We start from the raw sequence: 15647 nt of genomic DNA, 5'->3' as shown, positions 1-15647 counted from the left end.
TCGCATTCTAGCCGATAAATAAGCCTGAAAAAGAAAAGAAGATTTTTCTATACTTCTATAAAAAAGAAAAAAATCGAGAAATGAAGAGCAGACGAAAAAGAGAGCAACGAGTTGACGAAATATATCATTAATTACTATACCGTATTCCCTACCTAATGAAGAAATATGAATTCACCGCGACGGCGTCGCCACTCGAGATTCATTAGAAGTCATCCCGCATGCTCAACACTAATTAATAATATTGACGCTCGACGTGGCATCGACAAGTGCGAAAAAGAACCTAAAAAAAGGGGACGAAAGCTAGAAACAAGAAAGAAATACACCGAACCGAAGACGAAAAATAAAAAAAGCAGGGGGAAAAATAATCATGAAGCATTGAAAAGTTGAAAGGAACGTCGCCGGAAAAACGACACAAAGGAAGTTGCCTCGTTTAAATGCGAGAGAAGAAAAAAAGGAAGAAGAGACGACGGAAGAGGGTGTGCAGAGTCAAAGAAACATCACGGTGTGATTAATTTCATCGGAGAAATTCGTGATGCGACGACTTTCGATCTATTCTCGCAGGTGTTGCCTGATAACGTGCTTCTCTGTTAATTGGACACCGACGTTCCATCGGGGGAGCCGTTGTTACACATGGGGACGTCTGACGAATGACGACGGAATATTTATGAAGCACACAGTGTATATTTATGAATTTCGATCTTCGCGCATTTCGCGGAATTTTTCGTTCGTCTCTTCCTTCGAAAATCTCCAATTCGAAGCGATTTCTTTTATCGAAGAGTAGTTTTAAGAAAATGTGACGAGCATGAGAGAGAAAGCGGGTGACGAGCGACGATAGCCAGGCCCAACGGGCAGGCCACGACGAGAGGCCGACAAAGGGCCTCTGGCTATTAAGTACGGCGTGCGAGGGATGAAAAGACAGTGTGTTTGGAAAAGTCGAAAGGCGTGAATAGAAGAAGCGTGTGTCACAGTCAATTGTATTATAGTTAATTCTTATATTTTGTTAATAAACTACTATCTATGTAGGAACCGACGACGGAAAAATATTGAGGGACCCAACGGGAATCGAACCCGAGACCTTCGGCTTACCAAGCCGAGGCTTTGCGCGCTACGCCAACCACTCCCTCTCTATTCTCCTGTGTCGGCTTCCTATTTTTGGGTACGGAGGCCCCGATCTATATTTCTAATTCCACAATCATATTATATACACCACTGGCCAAAAAAATTGGAACACCCCGAAATTGGGGTTGCACGAATCTGGAAATTTGGGTCACATATGTTTTTCGGACTACTCTGAGGAAAAAGTGACCTTTTGTAATAAATACAACCTTTTCTAACCAAATTTCGATCATTTTTCAGATTTGACATTGAATCTGCAATTTGTGCAATTTCATTTTCAAGGTGTTGCAATTTTTCTGGCGAGCAGTGTATAATACGTTTATCTGACACGAAAGAATCACGTTGTGTCGCGGAGGATCCAGTGGCCGGAAACGGTTGAAATATGTATGCGAATGGGTAAAAATGAAGTGATCGAAGCTAATCGGGGATATTCTCTGTTTTAAATTGAAATGGAAGCTTCAACTGGTTTTCTGGTGCATATTATATTTTTCATTAGGTCGATGAAACGCCGACTGCGAAAAAGGGGACAGTTGAATTATAATATACCTAGAACTATAATACTTTGATCGTTTCGTTACTGGAAACTGAGGTTTAGTTACGGTTTTGTGACGAGACTATAAATAAGTAAATAAATTTCATACATTTATAATGAATCAAGAAACCTGATGAGCTTATAATAAATTGATAAATTTATAACAACTCGATGAATTTGACAAACTTATAATAAATTAGTAAATCTAATAAGAAATTTTCATCATTTCATATTTTTTCTATGATTCTTTGGAAGTGACGTGGTGTAAATGATTACTTGCGTTGTTGTGTAACAAAAATATATTTATTCAAACGGTAATGTTTAAACTAATTTTAAATGTAAAGCGACACGATGCGCGTGCAGAGAAGGTCTACGACAAAAGGCCTCGTGCCTTTTTCGGGGCTTCCTTAAGTAGCCGCTTTTCCCTGGAAAAGTCCCTTTAGTCGTTTTAAGCCCCTTGTAATTCTTTACTCTTACATAATGTAAATTGTTAATACTATTTGGTGTGACTATTTTTAAAAGTATTTTCACCTTGATTTTTCGGATTAAGAAATGTTTAGTAATGCGCCTAAACCTAGAGTTTAGCACATAAAGGGGTTAATTTCCTTTTTTACCAAAATTGAGCGACTATTCTTAAATTGTCACCTCCAGGACTCGGAGTCGCTTTTAATACTTCTGAAAATTAACCGTTTCCCCAGGCTACAGCGACTCGTAATACGGAGGCACTTTCCTATCTCGCCATACACACACATCTGTCCCTTCCGCTCGCATAAACCCCGCTATTGTTGGAACAGGTCGTTTCAGCTTAACAATATACGTGTTTCCATGCAAGGTTATCGTACAAAACCCATTTTTCACAAGTAACTGAGTAGCTTAGAGAACATTTATGATAATGATGAGCGAGTATGGAGCAAACTACCATATATCCTTATTGTTATAATACAATAATTGTACACACGGGTGTCCTAGAATTCTCCAATCGAACATCATAAGTTGCAAAGAGCATGCTTCATTAGACTGTTGCTGATAAGGTGTCGATGAAACTTTCCGCGTCTATAGTTCTAGTAAAACATGATATTTATTAGTCAGAGTACGTTTCGCTGGTTTCAATGCGCTTTCGCCATAGGAGAACAAGGTTATTTATGCCTGTGTTAGAAGAAAAATCTTTATTTCAAGGCGCAACGAGGTCTTCGAAAACGTATTTTACGTCAGTTTCGTTATTAAATTTTTGCTATAAAGAATGCACAGTGGAATTCGATTTTGACCGGCAGATTTTAACGCGTAACGTGGGTGACTGAAGGGTAAATTCTAAAACACGGCTGCAAAATTTCTTATTTTTATTCGGCCACACCGTTTTTATTACAATTATTTTAAACCGTTTTAAAATTCGGTTTATTAAACTAAGATGCAAGTGCTAAAATTTTCAAAACACCTGCCAATAGTAACGAAAGGATCTTATCCGGTCAAGGCGGGTTCAATGGATTCACAAGTCCAGTTTTTAAAAATTATCTCGAACAGTACTTGAGAAATCCAAAATTCCTTTATTTCGGTTAACTTCTAGTAGCATTTCAGAACGCGATTCTGAAAACTTAACGCATCTGTCAACAACCTAACACGAGTGCAGAGAATAAAATGCAACTCAAGCAAATCATATGTAATTAAATTTACTATTTTCAAATGAACCGTAAAATAACAAGCGTCTTGACAATCTTCCATTGATTAAACAGTGATTATCAGGCGAGGAATTGCAAAGACCGAACAAAAGCTTGCGTTGCTACTACTGGTGTAGCAGAGTCCTCATCAAACTTCGCCATCGGAATGTACCAAGGCACTCTAATTTCTTCTTCGTTTTGCCCAAAAGAAGAAAGAAAAGTGGAAAGCGGAAGTGAAACGGGGGAGAAGCAGAAGGGGCGAAAAATTCTGTAAATATTCGTTCTCCTTTCTCGGCGAGACGCGAAACTTTCTAGGCTGAAAGCCAGCTAAGTCAATGCGTTTCCTGGCGAACACGTAAAAGTGCAACCATGTCGGCCGAGATTTGCAGGGAAACAAGATCACCAACATGACGTGGAAAGTTCCCCAAGTTTCGCATTCGGAACGTCGATTTATTATGCTTCCTTGTGAGAAAAATTGTTCAATTTCGTTTGGTCCGGCGAAAGTCGCTGTTGATAGAGTTAGGACTGTGAAATGAAATCGCGACAGCGTTGGCGGCGATTCGTAGTATGTCTATGAAAATTAATCAACACAGTGTTAGATTGTTAATATTGATTTGCTGTTGGAAAAAGATCGAAACGGAATATGGAATATTTTTTCATTTTTTTTCGGTTGAATAGAAGATTCGATAAGCGTGATTGTTTAATAAATTAGATATTTTTTTATTGGAAAAGCGATTTAATATTTAAGTAAAATGATATAGAACAAGGTTAACGCTTAATCTAGTTTTGGTGAATTTAGTATGATATAATATTTCACACAATAAAAGAGAGGTTTGATTAATTAAGAATTTAATTGTTTTCTACAAATTTTTTAAAAATTATTTAGCTTACTATCTTATATTTCTTGATGCAATTTTATTGTAAGATTATTTCTACTGTTATTTCGTATATATGATGTTTGAGTTAAATACAAAGTTGTTTCAACCCCTTCGCTACCTTTTCAAGTGGTAATGTTTTCAGTTGAAGTATGAAAAATGAATATTATTCAATTCAGATTATTAACGAAAAGATAAATATTGATAAAAATCCATTTATCGAAATTTAATTTCAAGATTAGAAATTAATTTAAAATTTATGATTAATGATTACTAAAAATAGTGAATAGTCTCAGTCTGAAGATATACATTTTGTCTAAAATGCGAAATACCACAACACATTATACTATATACAATAGAAACATAATCAGGTTACGAAGCGTCACTTTTATTTGTATCACTCCTTCTTATTTTCATTTAAATTCCTAGTTTCTTCGAAGTTATTGTTAAATAAAAAACAAACATTATTTTAGCATGCAAGAAAAAGAGCATTTTATTTTTCTATATATCACCTGAAAATTCTTGATATACCTTGAAATCTAATTCAATTTGCACCTTAATATCACAATTTAGTATCTCATTATTAAGGTACTACATTATCAGATACGAAGTTTAACACATAAATTACTAATTATCCAGAAACTTTGAATGTTATTAAATTAATTACGAGTTTCCTCTTAATACTGATAAACACAATGTTAATTAACGTAGGAGGGAAGAAAGTAAGAAAAGATTCTATTTTCCTTCGCCAATAGAGAAGGTGGAATGACAAAAAGGGAAATATTATAAGCCCGTATAGATTTTCACAAGGACTAACTTTGATGGTATATTTACAACAAGAATGGCCCCAAGCCTCCATTGTTTAACTCTGCTTTCCCCTGGTCAACACGTGCCCTGCAATATATACTAGAATACACTCTATGCGCTCTATTATACTGCCTAATAGGATCGCAGGATTATTCAAGTAAGGGAATTTTCGGATAATGAAATGATCACATCCCCTTGTTAATTTCCATGTATTATAGAAAAAGCAATAAGCACGTGAACAATAAGAAATCTTCGAGGATAGCCTTCACCGACAATTTTTCACACAATTTAATATATTCCTTCTCTTCTAGGAAATTTTTTATTGAAAAATAGTCCGTCCTTCTGATGGTAGAGCGTAAGAGGGTCGCTACAGCTCTTTTGACAATAGACAATAATACGAACTATTAAAAAATAATAGGAAGGATTTCGTTTGTTAGTGACATGCTCTTAATTTGGATGAAAAAAAAAAAAAAAAAAAAAAAATTGCCAACAGCACACGGAGTTCCCAAGCGGTCACCCATCTAAGTACTAACCGTGCCCAACGCAGCTTGACTTCGGTGATCAGACGAGAACCGGTAGACCAGCGTGGTATGGCCGTTGGCGAAAGCATAGACATTCGCGTTACTTTTCTATCACTACTCGCATAATCTGTTACCCGCTTGCGGCTCATCGATCAATTTTATACGCTCGAAAGTATAACGGCAATGTCGGTGGGGAAATTAAAATCGCCCAGAATGGAAGGAGAAAGAAGTTGGGCACATTGCGCCACAAGTGTAACGGCGCAAAAATGAAGCGTAGCCAGAGAAATAAGAAACGAAAAGTGTCGCTGTTTCCAGAAGAAAAATAACCCGCTGCAGGATCTTGTAATTAGTGGGAAAACACTAAAAAAAAAAAAAAAAGAAAAAGAATGATTGCCAACAGCACACGGAGTTCCCAAGCGGTCACCCATCTAAGTACTAACCGTGCCCAACGCAGCTTGACTTCGGTGATCAGACGAGAACCGGTAGACCAGCGTGGTATGGCCGTTGGCGAAAGCATAGACATTCGCGTTACATTTCTATCACTGCTCGCATAATCTGTTACCCGCTTGCGGCTCATCGATCAATTTTATACGCTCGAAAGTATAACGGCAATGTCGGTGCGGAAATTAAGATCGCCCAGAATGGAAGGAGAAAGAAGTTGGGCACATTGCGCCACAAGTGTAACGGCGCAAAAATGAAGCGTAGCCAGAGAAATAAGAAACGAAAAGTGTCGCTGTTTCCAGAAGAAAAATAACCCGCTGCAGGATCTTGTAATTAGTGGGAAAACACTAAAAAAAAAAAAAAAAGAAAAAGAATGATTGCCAACAGCACACGGAGTTCCCAAGCGGTCACCCATCTAAGTACTAACCGTGCCCAACGCAGCTTGACTTCGGTGATCAGACGAGAACCGGTAGACCAGCGTGGTATGGCCGTTGGCGAAAGCATAGACATTCGCGTTACATTTCTATCACTGCTCGCATAATCTGTTACCCGCTTGCGGCTCATCGATCAATTTTATACGCTCGAAAGTATAACGGCAATGTCGGTGCGGAAATTAAGATCGCCCAGAATGGAAGGAGAAAGAAGTTGGGCACATTGCGCCACAAGTGTAACGGCGCAAAAATGAAGCGTAGCCAGAGAAATAAGAAACGAAAAGTGTCGCTGTTTCCAGAAGAAAAATAACCCGCTGCAGGATCTTGTAATTAGTGGGAAAACACTAAAAAAAAAAAAAAAAGAAAAAGAATGATTGCCAACAGCACACGGAGTTCCCAAGCGGTCACCCATCTAAGTACTAACCGTGCCCAACGCAGCTTGACTTCGGTGATCAGACGAGAACCGGTAGACCAGCGTGGTATGGCCGTTGGCGAAAGCATAGACATTCGCGTTACATTTCTATCACTGCTCGCATAATCTGTTACCCGCTTGCGGCTCATCGATCAATTTTATACGCTCGAAAGTATAACGGCAATGTCGGTGCGGAAATTAAGATCGCCCAGAATGGAAGGAGAAAGAAGTTGGGCACATTGCGCCACAAGTGTAACGGCGCAAAAATGAAGCGTAGCCAGAGAAATAAGAAACGAAAAGTGTCGCTGTTTCCAGAAGAAAAATAACCCGCTGCAGGATCTTGTAATTAGTGGGAAAACACTAAAAAAAAAAAAAAAAGAAAAAGAATGATTGCCAACAGCACACGGAGTTCCCAAGCGGTCACCCATCTAAGTACTAACCGTGCCCAACGCAGCTTGACTTCGGTGATCAGACGAGAACCGGTAGACCAGCGTGGTATGGCCGTTGGCGAAAGCATAGACATTCGCGTTACATTTCTATCACTGCTCGCATAATCTGTTACCCGCTTGCGGCTCATCGATCAATTTTATACGCTCGAAAGTATAACGGCAATGTCGGTGGGGAAATTAAAATCGCCCAGAATGGAAGGAGAAAGAAGTTGGGCACATTGCGCCACAAGTGTAACGGCGCAAAAATGAAGCGTAGCCAGAGAAATAAGAAACGAAAAGTGTCGCTGTTTCCAGAAGAAAAATAACCCGCTGCAGGATCTTGTAATTAGTGGGAAAACACTAAAAAAAAAAAAGAAAGAGAAAGAATGATTGCCAACAGCACACGGAGTTCCCAAGCAGTCACCCATCTAAGTACTAACCGTGTCCAACGCAACTTGACTTCGGTGATCGGACGAGAACCGGTAGTTACATGCGCAGTTTGACCGTTGAAAAAAAAAAAAAAGAAAAAGAATGATTGCCAACAGCACACGGAGTTCCCAAGCGGTCACCCATCTAAGTACTAACCGTGCCCAACGCAGCTTGACTTCGGTGATCAGACGAGAACCGGTAGACCAGCGTGGTATGGCCGTTGGCGATATTAAAGAAATTTGTGTTGCTTTTGAATCGTCGCTCTGAATTGTTGGAGAGAAGAGATAGAGAAGACAGGTGGAAGGCGTTTCGTCCTGAGCCTCCTAGTGGACTCGTCAGTAAGGCTTTCTAGGAGGCTGAGACGCGGGAGAGACTGGAAGAGCTCAGGTTAAAAGACGTATGCATACAAACTACTACCTCTCTATTTTCCCTGGTTGGTTTCCTATTTGGGTATGGAGGCTCCAACACTATAATATCACACTGAAACTTGGTACTTTATAACTAACATTACGCTGAAATATTGAAAGGGAAACTACATGATACTGATCGAGTGTGACCAAACGAGTGCGGACTAACTGCACTATTCGGACCGCAAAGGGCTAAGGATAGTAGATTTAGTTAAATGAATCCATACTACAAAAATTTATCGTGCAATTCGTTATACCAGAATCCTTACTAGAATATGTTTATTCTTAGCACAAAGCTTTTACCTTTAGTTTAACAAAACTGTCAGATCTTTCTGCCGGACCCTGGGTACAATGTTCCATCTAATTTCACAACTAAATAGGTAGGACCTACAATATACCAACACCTCCATATATGTACCTCGAATAATTTCTACTCTACCTCCAACCACTTCTATTAGAAACTTTACATTCCTCATACCCATCGTACGCATTTTGGTTTCCCCTCATTACATACAAACATACACCGAATGTCTCCCTCGATAAAGGATGACATGGACTGGGGATTGTGTGTTTCGAGGCTCCATTTATTTTATTACGGAGCTCTTTTGCTCGAAGTAGGAGGTTCCGTCGTTGCCGGAAATAATGCTAGTATTGACTTCGCCGGCGAATTGAATAGCAAGCAGCGATAAAATATTTCAGACATGTCAACTGAAATTTCCCGCTCTCTCTCTCTCTATCTACCTTGCCCGCTATGTATCTACGTGTTATCATATTCGAGACACGTGCTTATTTAAAGCAACAGAGACATGTGTATGACGACACATATATGTAGATATATACCTACAAATATTCATAGTAGATTATTAATACGTAACCAGGTTGCACGAGATAAGGAATGAATAAATATTAGGAGAGAGAATCGGGGGGGATGGAAACTGTTAACTGCGTCGCATAATTGGCACGTGCTTATTGATTTCTCCCAGCGGCTGCTCACCCTTGTTATTGTTCTGTATTGTTGTTTAATTGCGCGATGAGCAAGTAGGAAGCATTATGAACTTGTTTCCCAGCTAGTTAATCGATTTAAACGCTTGTTGTGTGCTTGGTTCCTGAGGAGCTGCTGGCGGAATTCTGGCGTGCCGAAGATGTTATTCCAGGCATGATTATAATTTGTGAATGTGACTCGTAGGCTTTGTTTAGTGATGCCATTTAGAAGCACTAGTAGTGATGAATTAATAGAACACAGTAGGTTCGTTAATTCCTCGAGTTTGTAATGTAGAAATCATAATTCGTGAATAGAACTCGCAGCTTTGTTTTGAAGTTTTATTTTATTTATTTAAATACACGGGAAAATAATCCTTTTGGTATACAAAGATAAATGAGCGTCACGGTTCAAGAGCTGGATGATGGATGCTCTAAAATTGAGTTGCCAGAAAAGTCAAGAGACTGGAGAAAGCTGTTAGACCTCGCAAAATGCGGAAATTACAATACTGTTGTTTAGTGTACTCGTGGTTGATCTTGCGATCTTTCGAGTTTGGCTCTCTCTTGACCACTCCCGTGTACCGGGAGACTAACTAATTTGTTCGTAATTGTTTTCCGGAAAATTTCTATGTTACTTGTTGCTAGCCGAATGGATTCTGATTTCGAGGTCTCAGAAAAGGTTTGAAGATACCTCGGTTAGGGTACATTTGGCGGGGATGAGACACGCGGATTGGTTATTACAATTTCGACTTCGACAAGGGAGGTGGTTGACTATACGCGATTGGCAAACTATTAAACAAAGAATGAACTAAGGGGACGCCCCCAAGTCAACGGTTACTCTCAAGTGTCGTCCGCACCCTTGAGTGACGCGTGCGGAAAGTCGCGTGTCTCGAAGCAATAAACGCAGCAGGTAATAAGTCTGGGCAGCGCTTCGTCGCTAACAAAAACATACCAAAGTGGAGACCAAAAACCCGAGAAGTTAAAATATAACAAACAGATGTGGACAAGAGCCACGAGAAGAAAAGCATTGAACTTCTAAATAAACGTTAAAGTGCTCGATGGCCTCCCAAATTTACAACTGCTGCGAAGGACCGAATAATTTCCAGACCCGTGCCTGGAAAACTCCGTAAATCTAATAGGACGACTAAACAATTGTAATAGCATAGATGATACTTCAAAAGGCTAAAGCGTCAATTTTTGCATACCTAGGAACAAGAATAATCGAACGTACACCACTAAAGAAAGATACTCATGGATAGAAAAATATTTAAGAAGAGATTTATATGCAAGGTACGGATTGTCAAGTGTGCTGATGAATGAGTTATGCGAGTTGGCCGCGATTTCTTTTTTCTTCTTACAGAAGACGTGTAAAGCAAAGGAAGCACTTCAATTAAGATTTCCGATTTATCTGCTACACCTTATAGTCGCAAAAAAAATGTGCTGCATCGTTGTTATCGATCAAACTTGGCCACACGCGACGCGTCCGAAACGAGCGGATAAGAGTTGAACAAACAGAAACAATGTAACTTCTCGCTTAACGTTTCAAAACCATCTAACACTCTGTATTAATATCACGTAACAACGGTAAAAGCTACGGCCGCAAATTGAACCCCATATATATGTACGATCCGAAAAAACTTGCTACCTAGCGCTGAACGTTCAATCCCCCCAAGACGGTCGCAATGAACTTTATAATCGTTTCGTTGCACGTATTTCATTTGAACCGGGGGGGACGACTTTCACGGGAGAACTCCTTTCTTTCCTTCGTTATTAACGTTCGGGCTTATCCGCGTGTTCGCCGGCTCGGCGTTACGCCGATAACATTATTGAAACGTGACGACTCGCCTGTTCCTCGTACACTATTTACACGGGCGAAGCTTACCGGGAATTCCGCAAGGTAGGCAACGCAGTAATACAATAACACAGTCGAATAATGCAGAAACGACAGAATTTGTCCGGAATCTGCGATACACGATCGAAGAAACGATTATGGATTAACTCTGTGTGTTAGGACCTTGACGATTGCTGAGGTAGCCGTTTTGGCCCGCGAATATTGCGCAATAGTGCGCCGTATGATTTTTTTTTCCTGGGTACTTTCACATCCGGTAGGTTTGAAATTTTCGTGCTGAAATTTTACATTTAATACGAGAAGTAAAAATAGTTCTGATATTTTTTCTTTAACTTTTGTGCCAATAATCGGGTCCTATGTACCCCCTTTTGCACATTTTCTCACTTAAAATATTTGATCTCCCCGGTAAGGGATTTTAATATCCGGCCAGATCGTTGTTATTCGACGTATTTCCTACTCGTGTTTGCTTCAAGTTTAAAATTTTGTTATGAGAAAAGTGGTAAGATTGGACGATAAAGTAGACGACAATTTTGGTTCTTGACATAGGGTTAATTAAATGGAAGTGAAAAGCTAATGATTGTTTTCGTTTTTTATGTAATTTGAAAAAAGAAAATGAAGTCGATAGTTTCAGTAGTTTTGAAGAAAACAGTTTGAAACCCTTTCTTCACACTTTGACGCAAAAATGCGTTATCAGTGGTAGTTTTCGATTTGACGCTATTGTTTTCGGGAAACTGATTCTCACTATAATAATTATTATTAAGGCTTCCGTTTATTATTAAACCCTTCGAGAGTTTATCCCGAGCGAGAATCGGTCAGTGCGTTAAATAACGAACAGTTTAATTCAAGAGAGACTTTTAGGAAGAAAGTTAGAAAGGGACGAGATATTGTTATCAGAACTGTGACGTAGGGTGCTTTACTGTGCTTTAAAAATAATCGTGTAAAATATGAATTTTATTCACTCTAATTCGTAATTATATTAGATTGTCAAAGGGTCTTGATTCAAAGGCAAATCTTTGATTTTTTACTACAGTTTGTGTTTTTACTAATTTATTCAGAAAACTTAACTTTCGATAACGAACTGATTGTAGCGAAGAAGCGTAAATGCTTTTTCCTCGCCTGAATGCCTGTTCGATTAGCCTGAGTGCTAAGTCGACTGCCCGGATTGCTAATTTGAGTAATTATTGTCTAGCCTGATTGCTGGGCGTTCTGAACTGACTGATTGTAACTCACTCTTGGCTGAATGTTTGTCACTGACTGACTGACTGATTGGAACTGGCTGAGCTACCTGTAACTCACTGGCTGACCTAATGCTCCTGACAAACTGAATATTTGAACTCCAAACTTCTTGAACTAGCTACTCACGACCAAGTCTGTACAAGTAATTGTCACGTACAATTTTTACTTCCCATAAAATTTACCAGAAAACTTCGTACGATACAACGGCTGGAATATCGACAAATCTTTTACAAATAATGGACAACTAGTAATCCTACTAGTATGCTACCTGTACATAAAAATACTATACAATTCTTATGGCATAATAAAAAGAAAACTGACTCTCTGAGTGTCGCGTCGCGTTCATATTTTAAATACATATTTTTGTTAAAACGAAAAACACTGGCCAATCAGAGCGCGCGTAGAGCTCCCGCTCAGGCAGGGACGAACAGAGATTCACCCGCGCGCTATCATGAACAAGCGTACGCGTTCACACGAGAGAATCCTTCGAATGTGTTGTGTCTCCTCGAACGGTTGGAGATCTAGTGGTGTTCGTTCGATGGAACCTTTTTTCGAATCTGTCGCTCGATCGCCGAATTTTTCTGGAGTCCGCAGTGACTCCCCTGCCAAGTGTAAGAAGGAACGCTGATTGGTTTTTCACGTACGCACAAATTACCAATCAACGTACCCCTTGAGTGTCACCCACCCGTCCATTGCGCCCTTAGCGCGCTTTTCCTTGGAAGGAGTGGGGCCCTACCTGCGGGTGCGTGGAATATTCGCTGTCCTTCGGTGACGCGTCGGAAATTCCCGCCAGTTCAACCCTCGGCCAAGAGTGCTGTTATACGCACGTGTGGATTGACCCTTCAGGAACCCTGGTTTATAACACGTCTTCGGTTATTGAGGACGCGGAAAAGTCAAAATTCTACGGGCATTGTTCTGTAAGAAATTACTTATTTTTTCGCGGAACTACGAAGCGTCTTTGTTCTCAAAAATAACCTTCTCGTGCGAGCGTGCCATAAACCCGGTCAACGAAGACCCCACGCGTTCCGTACTTGCGCGACGGAACACTGAGTGTTTCAGACTGACTCTGGCTCTCGTCACTGACGATTTTGTCACTTCTGATTTCTTAACACTTTACTGATCGGTCACAAGTAGGTATACTTGTGTTTGTGACCGATCACGAGTTAACTTGTCTAAAAAAGTAGCTCTTGATTTCCTGGCTGTTATTGCTCCTTTTGACAGGTATGGAGGACCCGAATGCCACAGTTACTACACGTAGGATGATAAGAAACTAAGATTTCCTTGAGTAACAGTTCCATGCATGCTGGGGGAAATTTAGTCTTCCTGTATGTACACATTGTTTATGTCACACGTTCCAACAGTAGGACCTACGTCGTTGACATGAGTGGTTGCTTCTCTACACCACGGTATAACGGTGCCGCAACTTGAGAAATGGTTCCGCGTGGAAATTCGCTCTGTGATTCGGTTTTTATGGGCCAACCATGTGTCTCCCATCGAAATTCATAGGCCTGGTCTTTTCTCCCACTGGGCGTCCACCATTCGTCAACGTCTTCGTCACTGGACCGAGGACGATAGATGAACGAGAAATCTCCAAATCCTATATTGTATCTGCTATAAATATACCATAAGTGCGACGTTTTAAAGAAAAGGTCCTTTCTCCGGAGGAATCTTCTTCGCGGCAATGCCAGGCCTCTCTTTATTAATTCACTTTGAAAAATAGTATTTATCGACTGTTGAAGAAATATTTTTGTAACACCCCTCAATTAGTACTTATCTTAAGTTCTTCCTAAAATGTTATACCTTTTTTTTTCAGAAATTGCAACCTCACTCATACAGGTGCACGCTTAAAATTCATAATACGACCATAGGTACGGTGAATTTCTTGGTATTTTTCGGAACTCATTATCGAACCTCGTACGTATAAACGTTTCAATTGACGACACAAGAAAATCTGTTGGATTTCACCTGCATCAATTCCTGTGTACACGAGCGTTATCAAAATGGTATTACATTTCATGCAGCGTATGAAAACAAGAACCGTTGGCATCGTTCCACGATTGTTCGAACCTCGTAATCGCGAGAATTAACTAAAAAAGGAGAGAGAAAAAAACGGGAGGTATAGATCGTGACGTTTGTTTACGTACCGTCTGGCTGTGAGAATATGCATTTCCATCGACGATGCATTTTTTTGGATACGGTTCTTCCGTCGTTATTTCATTTTCGCCATCTTCTTGAAGAGCTATATCGACCTCTCCGAGGAGTACCTGTCCCGTCGTTCTTGCTGGAACTAGAAGAAAAATAACTTTGGTTAAAATTGATCGGAATTGTGTGAGAATTATTTTATGAAATTAAACGGCGAAATTCAGCAATGAATAATGTAGAATAGCAGGGGAACGTGATAGAAGGGGAATAATGTTACAGAAAGTAGAGGATTTAAATATTCATCGGTGAGACAAAAACGTCGGATGAGATGCATGATGAACAAATTATGAACATGCTATAATGCATGTGTATGCATTGTAGTGTTAGATATAAAAATGTAGTTTATTATAATATACGTAAGAATTAAAGTTAAGGTAACAGGACTACACATATACGATTACGACTCTTAACGATACGCTCGACTTCCAAATCAACACTGTCCTTTTTTCCGCGGGGAAAACTATCGCTGGCCCTCGACTTCCCCTCCGGCGCACCCTCTAAACTTTGTTGTAAGTTCTCAGATAAATAATTTTAAAAATTTGCAAGTTTTAAAATAAATAATTTTAAGTTAGTAGAAAAAGATGCAAACATTATTTTTACCACACGAAGGACAGTGCGCCAATGTTAATCTCACAAAAAATTAACGCTACTATGCTAGGGTTAATGGTGAAGATTCTACGGTTAATTAGAACAGAAACTCATTCGAAACTGTGTTTTCAATTTCCCGTTGTTCATTTTTCCCTCCTTTTCTCGCGGAATTTTATCATAATTTTTCTTCGATTCTTCGCCAACTTTCTGACTGCGTTATTCTTGCTCGTTATGGAAAAAGTTTCCACCGCACGCGCGAAACACCATTATCCACGGAGTTCGACGTTGCTCGATTTTTTCGCCGCGAAATTTACTTACTTCTGCGACGTTCGATGCTTTCTTTTTTTCTTCGCGACTTTGTTTGTTTCCCGGAGATGTTTAACGACGCTTTTATCGTTTTGCGGCATAAATTTTCCGGGATATTCCCGTTTGGATGATTGCTTTTAAATTGCTTTCGAGACATCTTGTAAGACGAAGTGAAATCAAATTTTTGCCAAGCGTTGTGCAATTATACCGATCGAATTTCCATCGAGTATCGGGGACAGAAGGTGTTGTAACCTTCGATATTTTACGATAATTTCCTTTCGTACCTGTTAGATTATATTCATTTTGTACATCTAGAGGTAAGAAAAATTGAACACAAGACTGACGATATACAGGGTGTTTCTGAAATCTGAAAGGAGGTGATTCCTCGTGTAAAAGTAAGTCGAAAATATAGAAAAAAAGTTCGTTCACATGGAGCT

General features: G+C 39.7%; 1 protein-coding gene across 1 annotated transcript in view; it reads right to left on the bottom strand.

The window, feature by feature from the left end:
• LOC108572564 overlaps positions 1 to 15367 on the bottom strand; it is a 22864-nt gene extending 7497 nt beyond the window's left edge. The window contains exons 1-2 of the mRNA XM_017934823.1: positions 15223 to 15367; positions 14259 to 14401 (exon numbers count right to left, since the gene is read on the bottom strand). Coding sequence (XP_017790312.1) covers positions 14259 to 14401; positions 15223 to 15367 — 288 coding nt within the window. The remainder of the gene's footprint in view (positions 1 to 14258; positions 14402 to 15222) is intronic.
• Positions 15368 to 15647: the final 280 nt, after the last annotated feature.

The sequence above is a fragment of the Habropoda laboriosa genome, unplaced genomic scaffold, assembly GCF_001263275.1.
Source record: "Habropoda laboriosa isolate 0110345459 unplaced genomic scaffold, ASM126327v1 scaffold147, whole genome shotgun sequence".
Taxonomy (NCBI): domain Eukaryota; kingdom Metazoa; phylum Arthropoda; class Insecta; order Hymenoptera; family Apidae; genus Habropoda; species Habropoda laboriosa.
This window is presented reverse-complemented; position numbering and strand designations above follow the sequence as displayed.